General features: G+C 36.8%; 2 protein-coding genes and 1 long non-coding RNA gene across 5 annotated transcripts in view; all 3 read left to right on the top strand.

Annotated features, from left to right (window-relative positions):
• Window positions 814–6,846, top strand: LOC109828969 (iron-sulfur cluster assembly protein 1-like). The gene is made up of 3 exons (XM_020395994.1): window positions 814–1,179; window positions 2,183–2,237; window positions 6,367–6,846. The coding sequence occupies exons 1-3, from the start codon at window positions 885–887 to the stop codon at window positions 6,530–6,532; spliced, it is 516 nt and encodes a 171-aa protein (XP_020251583.1). The 5' UTR covers window positions 814–884; the 3' UTR covers window positions 6,533–6,846.
• LOC109828968 lies at window positions 11,723–14,548 on the top strand. 3 transcript variants are annotated; one of them, XR_002243911.1, is made up of 6 exons: window positions 11,723–11,812; window positions 12,430–12,523; window positions 12,943–13,003; window positions 13,085–13,172; window positions 13,285–13,346; window positions 14,291–14,548. It is a non-coding gene; the product is annotated as an uncharacterized LOC109828968 (long non-coding RNA). The 3 variants fall into 3 exon arrangements; XR_002243912.1 differs by having other exon boundaries at window positions 11,725–11,812; window positions 12,445–12,523; XR_002243913.1 differs by lacking the exons at window positions 12,430–12,523; window positions 12,943–13,003.
• Window positions 17,123–19,901, top strand: part of LOC109828967 (protein kish) — a 4,293-nt gene continuing 1,514 nt past the window's right edge. The window contains exons 1-3 of the mRNA XM_020395992.1: window positions 17,123–17,450; window positions 17,646–17,737; window positions 17,830–17,936. Coding sequence (XP_020251581.1) covers window positions 17,735–17,737; window positions 17,830–17,936 — 110 coding nt within the window. The 5' untranslated portion in view covers window positions 17,123–17,450; window positions 17,646–17,734. The remainder of the gene's footprint in view (window positions 17,451–17,645; window positions 17,738–17,829; window positions 17,937–19,901) is intronic.

Here is a 19,901-nt window from a genome sequence, read left to right as displayed (position 1 = left end):
ATGGAAGAAAAAAAATTAACAGATCATTCCCAAAGACAAACGCTACTTGAGGTAGCTTTCCAAAAGCTACTTGCAAAAGACACAATCTCTAAAATAATCTCCTCCTATTTTTGTCACCAAACAGCTCTACTAGTTTATTGACCAAGTTAATAAGACACAATCTCTTGTTGTCAAACAGTGCCTTAATACACCAAAGTTCTCTGCATCAAAGTTAACAACATGTGTAAACTTTAAGGTAACAAATTTTCAAAATGTGGAATATTTTGGAAAAGGAGAGTTTATGTGTAAAATTTGGGGTAGCAAAGTGGCAAAAATATCAAACTCAAAGAAGTTATAAACTTTTGTTTGGAACGCATCAAAAATAACTTTGGGTTATCAAAGTTAAAATATGTAAACTTTAGAATGCCAAATTGCAAAATACCTTCAACAAACATCAGGTAGGGCATTTGGTCATTGAGGGACCAAATTGCAAGAATCCTTAGGATTTAGGGATTATGAGCAATTTCAAAAATTCAAGGGAGTAATATGGAACTATTGAATATGTGAGGGATTGATATCTGAATAACCCAAAAATTAATTGCCATTTTCCCATGTGATTACTTTTGGCAAATATAAATTTAGATTGTGTATACTTTTCCTATCCAAATGCTAATTTTCTATTTCAATCTCAATAAAATAACCTGTGGCTCCAGTTCGTGAGGAGGCAAAAAAAAAAAAAAAGGGAATATAATCCACGTGTCACTCTATCATTTGCAACATCTTACCTGTTCCCTGTTCTATTAATCCCGCACCCTCAAGTCCCTCCACCGCCATCGAAACTCCTCCTTATCTCGGGTTTCTCCACCCGAAACGATACGAAACGAGCCGAAACCCTAGAAAAAAAAATGCTGCGTATTGGAGCCAAGCGTCTGCTAGGGCTAGCACAGAGACCGGCGATCCCACCGCCGGCTGTTGTGGTGAGGTCGTACCACGAGAGGGTGGTGGACCACTACGATAACCCTAGGAACGTCGGATCCTTCGATAAGAACGATCCAACGGTGGGAACGGGGCTCGTTGGAGCTCCGGCGTGCGGTGACGTGATGAAGCTCCAGATAAAGGTCGACGATGAGACGGGGAAGATCGTTGATGCTTGTTTCAAGACCTTTGGTTGCGGGTCGGCGATTGCATCTTCGTCTGTTGGTGAGATTTTGATTGATTTGTTAGCACGCTTAGGGGTCAGGTTACGGTTTTATTGGAAAAATTGCGGATTTAATTGTTGGGTTTGTTTCTTGGTGAGGGTGCAGGTTCGAGTAGTTTGGTGTTTTGCGGGGTTTTTTTGAGAATTTTTTTTTATTTTTCAGAAAACTTATATGATGCAAGCTTTGGCTACATTTTTGGGAATTATTTGTTGCACTATGTCAGCATGATTACATTTGATTGTTTCAGGTTTTTTTAATTGAATTAATTGGTAGAATTGGAGATTGAGTCGTTTGGCTAATTTTGATTTCCTGTTTAGGAAAGTCTATGTCAGTTATTTGGGTTTGGTTGCTTGATTCGAGTGCTCGTAGATATATTGATTTCTGGGGATTTTGTATATAATTTCTGTTTAAAGAATATTTTTGTTATGCATGTGATGTCTTGATTTCTGGGGATTTTGTATATAATTTCTGTTTAAAGAATATTTTTGTTATGCATGTGATGAACATGGGCTAAAGCTACATTTTTGGGGGGATTATCGGTCATTTTGTTGAATTAAGCTTATTATGTGAACGTGATTATTGTTGCTTGTAGGTTTACAGAAAATGTTTATTGCGGTGATTGGTAAAATTGCAGGTTGAATTGTTTGGTTAGTTTTGATTCCCCTTTCATTGATTGGTAAAATTGTAGGTTGAATTGTTTGGCTAGTTTTGATTTCCCGTCCCGGAACAATTTCTTTCTCCAGAAAATTTCTTTTTATCTATTTTTATTATATTTTTGTAAAGGGATGATGCAAGTTCATGAAGTTACCGGTAGATACTGCCTACTAGATTGGCATAGTTATGTGAGTAATGTTTTTTAGTTTTTAAGAAAATTATAATCTTGCATTATTGGGTAACTTGCAATTTCAACTTGTTGCATTGTTTTTGAGCCACACAGTGTATTGAGGCCTTTGTTGTATTGTCATTATGGGATTCTTAGAACTTGTTGATTTTACAATTTGCAGCTACTGAATGGGTTAAGGGAAAACAGATGGAGGAAGTTGTGACCATCAAAAACACGTAAGTGACCCTTTACTTCTCAATTTCTGTGCTTTTTCACTCTCAAGAAGTTGTGGGTTTCTGGGTCTGATTCTTTCTTTACATCTATCTTAAATTCATGTTTCTCATGTAAATCCTTTTTTTTTATATATATATATGTAATAGAAAGTATAACCCTCAAGTTGTTAGTATAAGCTCCTAGTTTAATCAAGAAATATCAATGCGGCATGCCTATTTGCTGACATGATACTTGCAGTTATTTTGGGTCTTCAAAATATAAAATTAAAAAAAAGTGTCTCTGCAGTTCTAGTTCGAGATAAATTAATCTTCTAGATAGCCCCATTTTAATGAAAAAGCATAGATGAGGATCGTTAATTATAGTGATAGCGTTCTGGTTTTGTTTTGTTTTACTGCTTAGATAAATTCCTAAAAATAGAAAGAACTAGATGAATGCAACCTATTGGTTCATAAAGATTTTTCCCTAGCATCCTAGGTGGCCCACAGTCCTGATTCTAAAATGATATGAATATGTGCTGGAATAAGGGACAATTATATATGGTCCTTTTGATTGCAGAGCCCTCGTTTTTTATAAACACGGACTAGTCCTTAAAAATTTATCAAATCAATATTAGTTTTATTACGTTTGGGCTTAGTAGTCCTAGACAGTTACACAATCCAGATTCTCATGCAGATAATTGTAGTTTTTTTTCCTTATCTATTAGTTCTCATATCTTATAAGTTATATGCGACGTTCGTAGAGTCATCAGTTTTCAATCTCCATTTGCATGTCCCTTTCTTTGTTACATTCATTTACATATCCCTTTTCTGTTGGACCTATGAGGAAAGTGACTGAAAGTATCTCTGAAATCATACCCATTATTTAGTAGTCCTAGACAGTTACACAATCCAGATTCTCATGCAGATAATTGTAGCTTTTTTCCTTATCTATTAGTTCTCATATCTTATAAGTTATGCGACGTTCTTAGAGTCATCAGTTTTCAATCTCCATTTGCATGTCCCTTTCTTTGTTACATTCATTTACATATCCCTTTTCTGCTGGACCTATGAGGAAAGTGACTGAAAGTATCTCTGAAACCATACCCATTATTTGGTCATGACTGTACTTGCTTACAAGATTTTAGAATGGCAAAGCAAGCTCTTTGTTTAGACTTTAGCGGCAACTCTGGTTGGTTTTTTTTTGTCAGCATCTTATCTTTCATAAGTAGTTCCTAGTCTGACTGTAGAACTATTTATTTCGATAAAGATAAGGACTATGTGTTTAGACCAAATAAGAGGGACTATTTCATCATAATCCCCTAAAATGGAGGTGAAGTAGAAATGCACATTGGTTACATATTACATACTTCTGAGATAAACTAAATCCTCATATTTTGCAATGTCATGTTCAGCTTAATTTACAATGCAGTCTTATCTTTTAAGTACTTTCGAGCTTTTGTTTTACATATTCATCTGCAGCATGTGAGGGAAGATTCGCATGTATTGACATTTGAAGTATTGGATTTTAAAGAAGTGAGTAGAACTGGAAGGTTTAGTTTCTTTAACAGACATCCGATGTAGGAAAGGTGGTCCTCTACTTGATTCACCCTGATTCGAGCATCACTTTGGGCGAGTGAATTAGGGAGTGGAATCTATCTAGTAAACACCTTTTATGTGCCAATAAGTTAGGTTGTTAATTTATGCGGTTCTCTCGAGCTCTCAAAATATATATAACTTTCACCTCTTTATAATTCTAGGTTAGAATCTGAGGAATCTTGTAGATGACTCCATTTTGACAGTAAAAGCACAACATATACAAGATACTCATGTTTATTCTTAAGTATGAGACGCTTATCTTTATCCCACTATTTTTTAAAAGCGGGTGCCTAGGCCTAAGCGGTACCCAGGTCGTTTGCCTAGGTCTTGAGAGCGCCTAGGACAGCATGGGCCGCTTACGCGGAGAGTTCCTCACTGTTGCCTCTACGTCCCCGACCTCCGGCCTCCTCCATCGACTACGAACCCCTTCACCACCTCTTCTGACCTTGAGCAACGCGTCCAACCGCCCATCCATCAGCACCATGACCTACCTCACCTATGATGCCTAGGTCTTGAGAGCGCCTAGGACGGCATGGGCCGCTTACGTGGAGAGTTCCTCACCGTTGCCTCTATGTCCCCGACCTCCGGCCTCCTCCATCGACTACGAACCCCTTCACCACCTCTTCTGACCTTGAGCAACGCGTCCAACCGCCCATCCATCAGCACCATGACCTACCTCACCTATGATGCCTAGGTCTTGAGAGCGCCTAGGACGGCATGGGCCGCTTACGTGGAGAGTTCCTCACTGTTGCCTCAATGCCTCTATGTCCCCAACCTCCGGCCTCCTCCATCGACTATGAACCCCTTCACCACCTCCTCGACGGCTCGACCTTGAGCAACACCTCCACCACCATGTTAGAAAAAAGAAATCTGCCTAGGTCCTGCCTAGATGTCCACCTAGGCACCAGTTTGGTACCTTGCCGTGCCTAGTGCTTTATTTAACATTATTCTGTCCTGATTAGATGAGGAGTTTATTATTACTGCTGCAACTTCTAGTTTGTGATGCAAATATTTGAGTGTAGCTTTGGTTGCTCCAGAAGGGCTCATTCCAGCTCCAACTGCTGCAATCACAGTGCTGCTACATCAAACCTATGGAGATGGTTATTGCTAGCTGGAGCAACATGGAGCTCCAAAATTTCAAACTAAACAGCATTAGGGCATGCATACAGGAAAAGTGACTTATTTAGGAATTATACATGTCGGGTTATGAATCTCAATTTCTTGTATCTAGCCATTCTTGATTATGTGCATTCTGATTGCCTAGTAAAAAATGGGAAGTAGAGCATGACTTCATTGCAAAAGCAAAATAGCTCGCTTCTCTCCCCCGCCAGACCTATTCCCCACGCCTTCCCAGGTGGTTAGGTGAAATGTGGGAGGGTCTGGGCTGCCATAGATAGAAAAGTGTGTTAGATTGGCCTTGGACACGACACTGAATTAGACTTCAGGCCATGTTTGACAGGAGGGTTAAACCAATTATGTGGATTGAGAGGTTGCAGGTAAATACGTAGTCAGTTAATTGGATTGAGGATGTGGTTCTTGATAGAACTGATCAAGAAAAAGGATGTAGCATGGAGAAGGATGCATATTGCTGGATCCAAATAATCTGTATAAGAACTGTCCTGATTTGCATGCTTCTGAGAGGAACTTTGCCCATGATTCAAGCATATGAATTTTGAAAACCAAAGTGTTGTTTCTGTTATCCTGATTTGCATACCTTTACTTGGTGGACATTTTCAGAATATTCACAAGGAATACTTGAACACAAGTGGTATGTGATTTTCAGTTCGGTAGTTCAGGTTCAGGCTCCATTTATATTCCCTTAAAATACTTAAAGAATGATTGTTTATTATTCTGAAAGACGTTTAATAGCTAATGTATTTCCACGGCTGCTTGGTATATGCAAATGATTACCTTGGTCTGTTACCATAGGCATGTTGACTTTAATAAACACTCAGCTTTGCACATTAAGCTGATGTTTGAGATGTAATTTGTAAGTATGGGGACGTCAGTTAAATCAAAATTTTCTGCTAATAATACATGTGGTAGTTCCACGCTTAGACATCTCTCTTTCTAGCACCCTCACTCCCTTTTAAAGTCTTGTCATATTGTAAAATGAACAGGTACTGTGGTCATCTGGAAACAGTTCTCATAGATGATTCCGTAAGTGTGTGAATGCTGTCATCTTGTTCCTTCTCTCAGTTTTTCATATATAATATTTTACCATCAGTTGCCAGAGCTCTACTGTTTAATATTGTTTTGTCAATCACGCCGTACCAGAACATTAGGGATTGCTGAGCATCTCTTTTGGTTAACAGTTAACTGTTGCATTAGGCTGTTTTGTAATCTTCTTTTTACGTGGAAGTTTAGTTCATCCGGTTTAATTTTTCTCATTGAAAAGATCGGTCAAGTTACTTAGAGAAGATGCTTTGTTATGCTTGTGTGCTGGTGTTTTTTTTTAATCTGCTTTTTTACCCAAATCTGAGAAAACACCTTGAGAAAATACTTTGAGAATATATTTTGTTTTGTAATATGCTTAGCTCCCCCCAAATTTCTGCAGTGAAATAGCAAAGCATCTTTCCCTTCCACCAGTGAAGCTCCACTGCAGCATGCTTGCAGAGGATGCTATCAAGGCTGCTGTCAAGGATTACGAAGTGAAGAAAGCCAAGAAAGCAGGCAATGGCGAGGAATCTGCCAAATCAGCTGGCAAGGGTGCTAATGCCTGAGAACCAAGGGTCAGTGATCTTCTGGCTTAAAGGGCTGTGTATCTGCTGGTTCGCAATAATACGTGGGGTTTGAACTGAAGAATATGTACACCATATGATGACGTTTATGAATGCTGGTAATGTAAAGTGACAGCTTATGGTTTGTGATAATGTCAGTAATTTTGTTTGCTGGAGGTAGAAGGGAAATATTGCTCTTATGTTGTAGCTTTTATCTTTTTTGTTGGTTCCGGTTCCTTTCAGCTTGCTGGTGGACCGCCACTGCTCTCTGGTGGATATGCTTTTTATGTTAAACTTTTTCCTTGTTTTGTGATCAATCAAGGCGTCCAGATGCAAAATTGCCATCGCATCTTAGCTTCATTTTTTTTTTACTCTGATTTTAGATAATTGGTTAAATTATCCACCAACGGGGTAGGGGTTGGAAATGCAAGCTGGTAATCAGCATATGTTTGTTTGCGTCAAAAGTTGGTTTTGTCATGGAATTCATTATATCTTCAGTCGATTACAACAAATTCAAAGAAATAGTCTTTTTATAAGACCTCTTTTACACAACAAAATTAAAAAATTACAACTCTTGAGAAACAAACGCAGGATCGTTGTTTGGATCGCTGCTTGCGTGGGATCTTTGCCTGTGCCGGGAGCGTTTTGACTCGTGGACCACCAAATCACAGATTCTGATTGAACCGTGAGGGGTTTAATGATTCTTCCTTCGTTTATCGAAGTAAGAATTTGAAGCAAATATCTTATCGATGTAAGATGTTCACTCTTCTAAAGATCAAGTCAGAGCTTAGATCTCTAGGAATCGCCAAAAGCTTCTTGAAGATGTTTGTGAAGAATGAAGACTCTCTCTTTTGCTCTAATTCACCAAAAGCTTAAGCCTTTTCTGCTCCAATCTGCCGTCCCCCTCTTGGATGCTCTCTCTGTCCTTTGCTTCGTGTTTAGGGAGGTATTTATAGGGGTCTCAGTGCACCACAGTTGAAACAGGGGCTAAATAACTGCCCGAATGATTTCTCTTTCGCCGCTGCAGTCTATACTGCCGCGGCTATTGGCGCGGCAGGCCGCGCCTTAGCCGCGGCACCTTGGACTGCCGCGCCTTGGCCGCGGCACCATTGGCTGCCGCGCCTTGGCCGCGGCACCCTGGACTGCCGCGCCTTAGCCGCGGCACCTTGTCCTGCCGCGCTGCGTTGTGTTGCCTGACGATGTGTATATTGTTCCTCCATGTTGTTTCGAGTGGTACTTGTATGTCTGTAAGCATTTTTTTAACGCCTACAGATACCCCCTCCAAAGTATCTCAGACTCATCATTTTTTGAGAGGAGTCTGAGACACTTTGGATATGATAAGCTTTTCTTGTAATTTCTCCAGTGCTTTGTTGGGGAAGTTGCGTAGAATGGTCCGCGAATGGCTTCAATTCTTGACTTCTCCCATACCGCTACATTTAATTAAATCTAAAGTTATAGTGAGAATTTTATCCCCTAATTACATTTGTGACTAACCCACAACCGTTATCCTACAGATTTCGTCTTCATCTACATTCTTCTGCCCATCTCTCCTCTCTTCCCAATCTCATTATCCTATCTCTTCCTACCTCCTCAACCCCACCATCCAATACCCCCAAATCCAAAACAAATTGAAAAAAATCCAATTCCCTCACCCAACAAAAAATATATTTTGAAAAAAAAAAAACTCGTGGAAAAGTCTTGTCGCTACCATCAACCCCATCTCTCATCTCTCCCCGTCTCCTTAGGAGTCAACCCTACTCCATCACCTTGCATACTGCAATACTTAGATCTTCTCAACCAAGATCCTGATCCCTTAATTAGAGGGAATTTATAAGAGAGGGGGTTGGCTCCCCTCCAACATGTTCCCCTTAAAATCTCCCACCCCTTAATAATATGATTAACGTTTTTTAATTCAAGATAGGAATTTAATTAAAATATGGTTTTATTAATAAAAAATAAATAAATTAATTTATAATTAAACTACAAAGAATATTTACATTAATTAAGTTAAAATAATAAAAATAATTCATTATATATAAGCTTATTCCGAATATATCAATAACAGTATTATAAACACGGAATTGTAACAAAGAACCTTTATGTGTCAACTTAAGATGGAAACGTCTCCACTAGATAAAGTTAATTCTTAGAGTCATTAATGAATCACAATTGATTTATAATAAACTACATTGTGATGAGTCCAACTCCGTTGATCTCTGAAGTCTAGTGAGTTTAAAATTAGCTAAAAGTAAAACTCTCACCTATAAATTCGCGTACATACACAAATTTTCGACGGAGTCTGAGTAATTCGTCGTGGTTTACATAGAACCTTTAACATATTCCACCATTTCATGTTATTTTAAATTTCTATATCTTAATATATTAACGAGTTTTTGAATGAATTTAAATTACTTTATATCAGCATGACCAGCTACGACAGACGGGTCAATACCACGACGCGAAAATTCTACCTCAAAAATAGGATGTGATTTTGGAGGAGCGTCTATTATAAGAATTGACCATAGAATCAATATCACATCAAACGGATAAGATGACATAACCACAACTGTTAAGGTTCAATCAAGTGATAACCATGGTTATGACTAGGAGACGAAATTATGTTAGAGCGCTCTCTTCTTAATTTGAAGTAATGACACAAGATTGATTATACGCGTAAACATATATATGGTGAAGGGTGAAAGGGGTAAAATATATTAACCGGTAAACTACCCATATTGGAACCTTCAAATATCCCCATATTTTTAAAAAATAGCGCCACACACACCAGCCTAAAGGTCCAGATATGTCCGGCCCCCTTATGGAGGATGCTACTCTAAACCTCTCAATTCAATGCAACTCCCGCAACCAAAACCAACTCCTTATCTACGTTCGTATATTATGAGGAAAGCAACCCACACATAATAGACATTTCCGATATTAAGCCATACAATTGGAAAGCATTTGTTATATGAGAGAGTTTCATCACATTGCCCCTGACACTAATCCACACCTTTGAAGTTAAAAGGCCTCAAATCTCATTTACCCACTACATATAAACCTATACTCCAATGTGTAAGAAGATATCAGTAAAGATGATTTCATAGACATATAATAAAACCCCTTATAAAGTATTCTTGTGCCAGATGCACCGAGCTGAACACTATCAACAAACGACGCGCTAGTAGTATATGGAGCAAACTTGTACCACAGATTAGTTATCACTCATTTCTTAATCTCGTCGTCTCATCTATCTATCACTAGTAAAAGTGATACCAACTATGTATTACAGGTTATTATTCTACATCCTTATCTCTAGTAACTATGTGAGATTGGTAGGTGAGGCTTCATAACCCTATTAGGTAAAGGGATACCCTGAGTGTATCATAAGCATCCCATTTGTGAGTGGTTAGACACTAGAGCATTAAATTTGGATTTCTCAAGGATTAGAGTATCATCTAAGAGAATAATAATCAAATATGTACATGTCCATTTATTGTAATATAGGTATATATATATATTATATTATATATATATATATATATATAATTATATATATAAGATAGTATATATAGATTAATAGCCATAATTATATTGAATCTAAGGATGCACTTTTAAAATTATGTTACATGCAATTAATTTACTTGATTAATTTACTTGATTCACTCCGTTTATTTTGATCTATATGTTTTGGATTGTGTATAAATAAAAAATTAGGTATGTTGTGTATCAATTAAATTGATTGCATATAACATAATTTTAAAGGTGTAAATTTAGATTCAATTTAAGGTGGCTCCTTAGAATCATACTTTTCATATATATATGGCCAAAAAAAGGTATTCGCCAAATATGTCCTACTAGCTTATAAGCTACTTTGACCAATTCTGAAACATGTGTTTTTGTATCATACTCGCATTTTATTTTTAATTCTCTACTAATTGTAAGAGGCATAATGATACTCCAATCAGATTTTGAACCGAAATTTGAAGTTACATATTTATATATAGTATTTATAATCGAATAATTTTTAATTATGAATCTAACAATTTTCCTACTACAGTAATCTCAGTTTTAGACACTTTTTTATTTGCTACAGTATCCCGCATTTGCTACATTAATTTTTTAAAAAAAACAACAGCATTCTGGGGGTGCTACATTGAATTTTTATTAAAAAAATCGTACATTGTCTCGTTCCCTGTTGCTACAGTAATAAATGCTACGGTAAAAATGTTACCGCAGCACGTCTTGGCTTCTCCCATATAGGAATATATATATTATTAAAAAAAGATCGAATTATGTAAAAAGGTAAATTAAATATATAATTTGTTTGAGTAGAATCGTACAGTTCAAAAATCCAATAATTTGCATTACTACGTGTCAGAGGCTGAGGCTGTCTTTCCCCACTCTATTTCTTGTCTTTTTTCATATAGGTCCTCAAAGATCTTCATATATTAAAAATTTCCCCTTTTCTTTTTGCACTTCCGCATTCATAAATTTAGGGGTGAGCAAAATTCCGTTGAAACCGAATAAACCGACAGACCCGGCCGGTCGAACTTCACAAAATGCGGTTTTGATGTGTAATCGGTTCGGGTCGGGTTCCAACAACTCCAACCCGTATTAACCGACCCGACCGAACTTCAAATCCTAGTTCACAAATATCTGTTACCCGTAACCCATTCCCTTCACCCGACTGTATAAAATCCCTCATCCTCTCAACTCCTAAACCTTAGGCTCTGTTTGGTTTGATAGAAAGGGAGAGAAAGGAAAGTAAAATAGAAGAGAAAGTGGGTTTTTACTGTTTGGTTTGAAGAAAACAAAAAAGAAAATGAAAATAATTTTCACTGCAGAAAAACCCGTATTTATTTTTTCTTTTCCCATTTCTCTCCGCTGCCCAGGTGAAACGAGGGAGAGAAACGGAATCGACGCCTCCGACTTTCCCCAATCTCTCACCTCTCTCTCTCTCTCTCCAAAACTCCGACAATTCTCTACTCTCTCCGTCTCCAAAACCCTAGTTTAACTTTGCCTAAACCCTAGTTCGACGCTGACCAAACTCTCGACGCCGATCAAATCCCAGTCCTCTCCTACCCCCTCACCTTCTCTCCTGCCTCAGACGGAGCAGACACCGGAGACCGCCGGCGGCGACGGCGACGGAAACGAGGACCCCTGGGACGCGAAGCCGGCAACCTCGGAGATCTGTGATCTCGAGAAGAAGCAGCGATGCGCTGAGAGGTTTGGGGTCCCGTTTCAGCTTTCTGAAGAGGAGAAGCCCAGTTCTCGTGCGGAGCGGTGAGGTTCTCGATCCCTTTTTTTTTATTTCTTTTTGGTTCAGTTAGATCAGTATTAAAAAACTGTGTAAATTTAATTTTCCTGAGGAATATTGTTTAGAATTTTTTAGATATATATGATATAGCTGAAGGCCATGCAAATGGATTACATGAAAGATATCAAAAGGGCAAAGTTTAGATGATGAATTATAATGCTAGATGTATAGGATATTGAGAAAGTTGGAGATTATGAAACCTAATAGATTGTTGAAGGAAATCGTTGAGATCAATGTTTGATTTGATGAAGGCATACCTGAGGAAGGAATGTCTATTTTAGGGAAGTTGGCCATAAGGACTGTTGTAATAAGAGAGGAATCTTCATGGTGAAGTATGACGAGTTACATTAATCTTTCAGCATTGTTCTCAAGTAATGTGTAATTTAGGAGGTCGAGATCATATAACGGCCATCTAATATTGAGGATGTGTGATTTCTCATGAATGTTCAAGTGATGAGTGTTGGGCAAAGTTGTATAATAAACCAAATCTTAAATAAAGGTTTATTCGGTTTTTCCTCATGTTTAGGAATGTGAGAATTTCTTTAGGCTAAAATGTCTCTTTTATGTTATTTTCTTAACACAGACTTTTTTAGCATAGTTCCTACTTCCCCTCATCAGTCGTTGGCTCGTCAGAGGTGCGTGGATGAGTGCAAGGCCGCGATCATTGCTCAGATCAAGTGGGTTTTCCTTTGATCTCGATTTTTTTCTGGGGGGTTGTTGGTCGATTTTTGAGTCTTTGTTTTGGTGGGTTTTTGTTGGTTTGTTAGTTTTGTGGGTAATTTTTACAATGGGTTGTTTAATTATTGTGTATATTTGAATAATTTTTTTTGTTGGGGGTCAGTGTAAGGGGTTATTGGGTTGAGGGTCTTCTCTTTATTTTTAGGATTTTTTTAGGGTTGGGTTAATAATTCTCTTGTTTTTGGAGTGATTTATAACATAGGTTTGGGGTTTAGCTATAATTTCAATTCAATTCAGTTGGTAAATCTCTAATTTAAGATTCCTAGCCAAGTAAATTCTCTAATTTAAGATTCCTCTGCAATCTCTATTTTCTATTTTATCCATTTGATTAGAACATATTTGGTTCTATTGAGCTTAGATTTTTCAAGGAATCAAGTGAAGAAGAGCGAGATCATGCAGAGAAACTAATGGAGTACTAGGTGCAAACTGTGTTCTGTTTGATTTATTTGTATATATGATTGTCTTGGCACTTGAATTACTAAATTTTTTGATGAAATTAGAACAAACGTGGAGGCAGAGTGAAGCTTCTGTCGATAATGACTCCCAATACTGAGTATGATAACCCTGAGAAAGGAGATGCACTATATGGTACGTTATATACTGATCCTTATTCGTATGTGTCTGATTTATTTATGAATCTTGTTTGATTATATCTCTACTGTATGTCGCTCTTTTCTAAGTTTTGGTAATATATCTGCAGCAATGGAGCTGGCCCTATCTCTTGAGAAAATTACAAATGAGAAGCTCTTCAATTTACACAGTGTAAGTTTTCTTGATGATAAGTTTTCTTGATGATTGGTAGTCTTTTATCGTGTTAATTATTGTGTACAAGTTTTGTTGATATTTGGACGCTGTTTATCTTGTGTTATGTACAAATGAGCAGGTAGCAGGTTGATGCAACTGCATGATTTGTTTTCTGCTATATAATGATTGTCATTGTTTGATTAATACTTATCCTATGGGTTTATAACTTTCAGTCTAAAGTATGTCCATGAGAAATAGAAAATTATCTGACTAAACAAGTTGAGCAAAAAATCCTTGTTAAACCCATACATCCAACAAGAATCCAATTGCTATCAATTTTGTATCCAAAAGCGGTTTAGAAAGGATATGATGCTGATACATGCAAGATGTATAATGACACCATTCTTAGCGTTTCGCCATGTACATGCATATCAAATTCAGGTAGAGGGGTCCTTTTAAAGGACCAGTGTATCAAAGATTTCAAGTCATGTGTAAATAGTTGCATTGGGCTCTATATAAGAGAAGTCACTTTTCTGATTGTTTAAATTGCTGCAGATGTTGGTGTTTTATGTTGTTTTGTTTCTCATGCTTGAGAATTTAAGTTTTTCGGGTTTTAGAACATCTGTTGCCAAGAGGGTTCAACTTGTAAAACCGACTGTCAGAGTTGGGTTATATGTATTGTTCTCAAAATTTTCGACAAAAAATTTAACCATCTTTGTGCACCAATTAAATTAGTTTTTGCAAAATATATTTGTGATGCAGAGAGATCACCATCATTAAATTAAGTCATATATCCATCATGTTGTAGTGTACTTTCAGATCATGATATGTTGCATTTCTTATTGGGTAGATTTTTCAGCATTTATTGTATATACAAACTTACCAAAAGAATGTTAAGACTTCATTTTATAGGTTTTTGATGTTTATATTCTACTTATTTGAATTTTTTTAATTAATTTCAGGGGATGAAGGAAACAAGATTGATGTTTTGATGGGCTCACTAAAGTCAAAAATAAGGACTTCGACATATTTCTCTCTCTCTCTGGTTAAGATTCTCTATATATGAAACTGATTGTAATAGGCTTTGTTGGTTAAGATCATCAATATGAAATTAATTGTAATAGACTTTATTGGTTATGTATGAAATTGATTGTAATTAATAGACTTTATGACTGGAAATGGATTATACTTTATATTAGGAATATCATAAATTTACTTTAGATTTGTTTTGGTTCTTTTATTGATATTTCTTTCTACAAATATTATGTGTGAGAAATATGGAATTGTGGTTGTGCTTCTGCTTGTTAATATTTACAAACTTGATGTTGATGGCCACTCAAGTTTTTGTGTTAGGAAATTGCCCATTTTTTTAAATACATGTTTATTAACCTGTTATTTTCCAAGATATGAATGATACTAATTTTGAATAATTATGCTTGAACTGCATCATTGTCTAGAGCTTATTCGGAATTATCTTTCTTCACCTGAGGTTATGAATAACTTGCAAGTCCAAGACCATGTAAGATTATACGCAAATTAGAGTCATCGTAAATTTGACTAAATTTTCTTGAGTTAAGATTGTGCAAACATGTTCGGTAACTTGTAAATTTTTTTATAAATATGATAGAATCACAATTTAATTTAATTAATTTTTGTAAATTATTTAAAATTTAAATCTAATTCCAAAAAGTATGAATTGAAATTATGTTGTGATAATTTTCTTCCTCTTTTAATCAGAAAGATAACCAAACAAGAGAAAATAACTTTCTTATGATTTTTCTTCTAACTTTCGCTACAATATTCTTTCTAACCAAACAATAAAAAGATTATCATTTTCTTTTTTTTTCTTTTCCTTTCTTTTTTCCTTTCTCTTTCTTTTAGGTTGTGGTTGGTTCGAGAGAAAATGATGGAAAAGAAAAAGAATTAAAAAAAGAAAAGAAAAAGAAAGAAAAATAAAAGAAAATAAGAGTCTCTCTATCGTTTGGTTAGGAAGAGAATTGAAAAGAAAATTGGGAGGAAAATGATAATAATTTAATAAAAACGATGTAGAAATAACAATTAACATGTTATATACAATCTATATTAGTAATTTTATAAATTTATTTTTCTAGATGAAAATTAGATACAACTGTTGTTGGTCCATTTTAAGAAAAGATCGATACTTATTAGCAAATAGCTATATCCTTGTGTACACAAAAGTTAAAGAAAAGGTTTCTTTTTCCAATATTACTCCCTTGCATCTTTCATATTTTGAATGAGTCCCTCAAATCATTAAAATTGCTATTAGACCCTTAAATTATTATGAGATTTTGAAATCCTGAATCATTTAACTTGTTAGTTGGGTTCCTTAATTCTCATGTAATTGTGAAATTAGTCCGCCCCAATTAAGAGTAAAAGTAACAATTAGGATATTAGTTTCAAACAACTTATGAGAATTAGGGACCTAATGGCAATTTCAATATTTGCAGGGAATTATTCTGAATTAGCTTGAATATTGGAGGACCTAGTAGAATTTTACTCATTTGAGCTCATTTCAAATTATAAAAGACGTAAGAGGCTAAAATAAAACCTTTTTAATTTATGGCAAACTACAGGGTAATGTAACATTTCCGTGTGCCGCATGGGGCCCACATAAAGAACAAGTGAATATGTTTGTTTTTGCCTAAACCTGAACTACACCTATTTAATTCTTTCACTTGGGCCCACATGAAATCAACTGGGTGAGCAACAATTTTGGTGATGTGATGTTCGAGTTCATTTCCATCCTCCTCGATAAATTTTCCGTTGCTAGAGTGGGAGCTACCCGTCAAAAATTACTTATTAGACCCTAGAGAAGGGGGGTGATTAGGATCTTATGCTAATCTAATCTGATTTAATGCCAATTAAAACTAATTAACAAGTTATCCTAGCAAGTATGAAATACAACAAGATATGTGAGCTAAGATAAACAATATGAATAATAAGATATATCCTATATGATAAAAATATATGCAAGGATATATAAACTAACACAATGGTGAAATAAACATAAACAAGATAAGAGTGGTAGTGTAAATAAACAATGCAAACATACAATATGATCACGGAGTTCGGACCTTTCGTCCTACGTCTCCGCTCCCCACTCCCAGAGGGAAATCTACTATCACAACCGGGTTTTCTACACTTACCCGAACAACATTTACACCTCACACTACGGTTTTCTAGTTTACCGAAAACTCTACAATCAACACTCTTGCAATCCCACTCTACACCCTCTCAAGTGTTGAAACTAGACGTGTCTTCCTCAAGTGCTCGGATACAACCTCTCCCTAGGTTCGTCAACCGACACCACTCCTCTTGGGATGATCCCGACTCTCGCCACACACTTCTCTTGATGTACAAGTGTATTACAAAGTGATTCTCACGATAAGCACAATTACAATAAATGATTGTTCTCTAATATGGATGAGAACACAATGAAAACTCACATTCAATTGTTACAACTCTCACCAACCCAAATATACAATATATGCAAATACAATAAGCTCAAGTGAGTGTGTGTAAACAATGAGTGAACTCAAATCAACTAAACTCAATATAAAACTAGCTTTAATAAAATAATAATCAAACAAATAGATGTAAAACTAGAAATATAGTTCATTTTCATCCTCCCTGATAAATTTCCCGCAGCTTTCACTAGGTCCCGACGAGGAAAAGGGAACGGGAAAGATTTTAGTCCATTTTCCTTCTGCTTACTACTGTTTTTATTTTCTTTTTTCTTTTTCTTTCAAAATAAACAGTTGCAAACAATTTTCTCTCTCACTCTTTCTTTTCCTTTCTTTCGATTTCAACCAAACCAAACCAAACACAGCCGCCGACAATCCAACGAATCCAACGAATCCTTGCCCTCTCCAGTCTCCACCCCTCACCTCCTCCCCCTTCTCCCATCCATCTCTCCCCCTCAAACAACCATCCCTTCAAACCCACCGGAGAGCGCCAACCGATCCCCGCCGTCGCCTCCGACCCAGTGATCCCTGTCCACCTCGAGGCCGTCGCTCGTCTTCGTCGTCGCTCGAGGCCGCTGACGCTGAGATCTCGTCGCCTCTCATCGATTCGAGCAGCTTTCGACCCCTGCATCCTCAGGTATGACCTTTTCCTAGTGTAAACCGACCGCACCGAACCGAACCGAACCGTATCACTTCGGTTCGGGTCGGTTTTATGTGGATTGTCGGTTTCATTCGGTTGTCAATATTTTCGTCGAAACCCGACCGAATGCTCACCCCTATGAATCAGAATCATAACCTCAAGCCTCTTCCTCTTCATTGGTTCCTCTTCCAGAAAAAAGGTTTGCTGCGAGGATCAAAAGAGAAGCCCCAGAACCCTAGATCCAGATACCCCAGCTTGGGGATTCTCGAACTTCGAGCGTTATGGTAACCTCCGGTTTTATTCGATTGGGTCCAGATCTTGGTGTTGTTGTTGTTGGATTCTTTTTCTTAATTTTTTTGGGTTTGAACTTCTGCAGTCGGCGCTGTTCAATTTCCACTCGTTTCTGACGGTGGTGCTGCTCGTGATATGCACGTGCACCTACATCAAGATGCAGTTCCCCACCATTCTCGAGCAGAGAACGGGGTAAGCTCGCCCGAATTTGTTCGATGTGATTCCCTTTTCGGTTAGGGTTTTCTTATTTTTGGAATTAAATAAGAAAAAGATGATATTTTGGTGCAATTTCTGGCTGTTAGTAGTGTGGTCTCTGGATTTTTAGGGCTAAACTTTGAGTTTTATGATGTGTTAATTTCATTAATTGGTTAAAATGTTTATAATCAGTTTTTTTTTTAATATTTATTGTAGAATAGTACGTTCATGCAATATCACAGTTTTTGCAGTACATTATGATTCATGCTATCATGAATAAATTCCACTGACATTCCACGTAGAAAGTGGCTGCATAGTTTGAGTTCTTACTTCTTGTTGCTTGTGTCGTGTTATTTACGTCGGTTGAGCAACACCCATCTAACACATGCTAGTTTTCTGGGAGCGTCTACCCGATACTGCCCATATTTCTTTCCAGGATAAATTAATTGCAGGACATAGTCTCACTCTTCTTGTCCAGAATTAATGGCTTGCTCATATGAGTTTCATTGATTTTTCCCAAGTAATGTTAATGTCATGGAGAAATCCTGCAGAATACGCAACTGTAATATGTGAGATCTTAGTATCTCCTCCTTGAAAACGTGTCCCCTTATAATCCATCTTCGGTCATGTCTCTTCATGAGATGTTAGTCCACTTTGACTGCCTTAAACGCCCATCTGTTCTTGCAGATGACTCAAAGGTCCATGTTGATGTTTGAGCACTTTGTTAGACTTCGTGAAGCTTAATAATGATAATTTTCTGCATAGCCTATGGGGTAAAACTCTGTACTATTGATCATGCTATTTCCTCTTTTCCGCTTAATGCATTGAAGCTTGTGCTTCAACATAAGAATTCCCCTCAGACTACCTCATTTGTATTTGCTTCATTTATTCTCTGATTAGTCTGAAGGATCTTAACCAATTGCAGCAACAGCTAGTGGCAAATCCAACTTCTAGAAGTTACATTGGCGATATCAATTTCATTGTCTGTATTTCATCTTGAGGCTTCTGTTATTTCTTCGTCATTGTAAACACCAATCACAACATGAATTCTATTACTAAGATATCGTGGTACTTGAAGTCTTATATTATTGCTGAAGGAGGGTACCTTTGTCGTCACTGATGACTGTAGCAAGAGGGTTACACTTTATACCTGAATTGATTTAGTTCTATAATTCTTGGCATTCTTTGTTAAAAATTTGGTGCTAGGTGATGTTTACTTGACTATGATTATTTTCTTTAGGATTACTTCTGTAGATTCTGAGACTGGATTTCTCTTTCGTTTTCGTGCTGGTCTAAATCTGTATATCCTTTCCCTATGATTTGGCTCATTTTATCTCCTTAAATGGTTAATAAAAGGCGAAATTGATGATGTTAGTTTGACCTCTTATTTGTTCTGAAAGCTGTAATGTGGTCAATAGCAAATGAACCAGGCCTGCCTTATCAATTGATGGTCCGAAGCAAAAACGGACAAAAGTGATGGTATCAACCTCCTGTTTGACCCAACATCGTACTGTGAGCAATGCCAGACTTGAAAGCTGGCATGCATTCTAGATTTGTAACCTTATCAGGAATGATCAAATGCTGACTGTTGTTTGACATCAATTCCACCAATTTGTGGATGATTCTTTTAGGTGCTTTTGAATTGTTAATTGTTAATGTTTAAGTAATTCTATTGCTTGAAATTGCTCTATGGCTGGAATATATATAACATTGACCAATTTTCTCCCATTGCTTTTGTGTTTTTATCATAATCATCTTTTTGTTTTGTAATGGTTAGTCTTTTGGTTGGAATTCTTGATTGTGTTCAGGCCAAGTATTGATATTCTAATTCCGGAAGTTCTGTTACAATAAATTGTATCCTGGTTTTAGGTTTTTTCTATGATTTTCTTACACAGTCCACAGTGCCCTTCATTTGAAACAGGTATTTTAATACATGAGTAACACACAACAAAAGCACCCCCA

The sequence above is a fragment of the Asparagus officinalis genome, chromosome 1, assembly GCF_001876935.1.
Source record: "Asparagus officinalis chromosome 1, Aspof.V1, whole genome shotgun sequence".
NCBI classification, from domain to species: Eukaryota; Viridiplantae; Streptophyta; class Magnoliopsida; order Asparagales; family Asparagaceae; genus Asparagus; species Asparagus officinalis.
The sequence above is the reverse complement of the archived record's forward strand: the minus strand, read 5'-3'. Positions and strand labels throughout refer to the sequence as shown.

Bases quoted from the DNA above. Each gene is read 5' to 3' on its own strand.
- LOC109828969 (XM_020395994.1), top strand. From the start codon at position 885: ATGCTGCGTATTGGAGCCAAGCGTCTGCTAGGGCTAGCACAGAGACCG. The intron at 1,180-2,182 runs GTGAGATTTTGA...TACAATTTGCAG, and splicing joins GATTGCATCTTCGTCTGTTG to CTACTGAATGGGTTAAGGGA. The intron at 2,238-6,366 runs GTAAGTGACCCT...AAATTTCTGCAG, and splicing joins GTTGTGACCATCAAAAACAC to TGAAATAGCAAAGCATCTTT.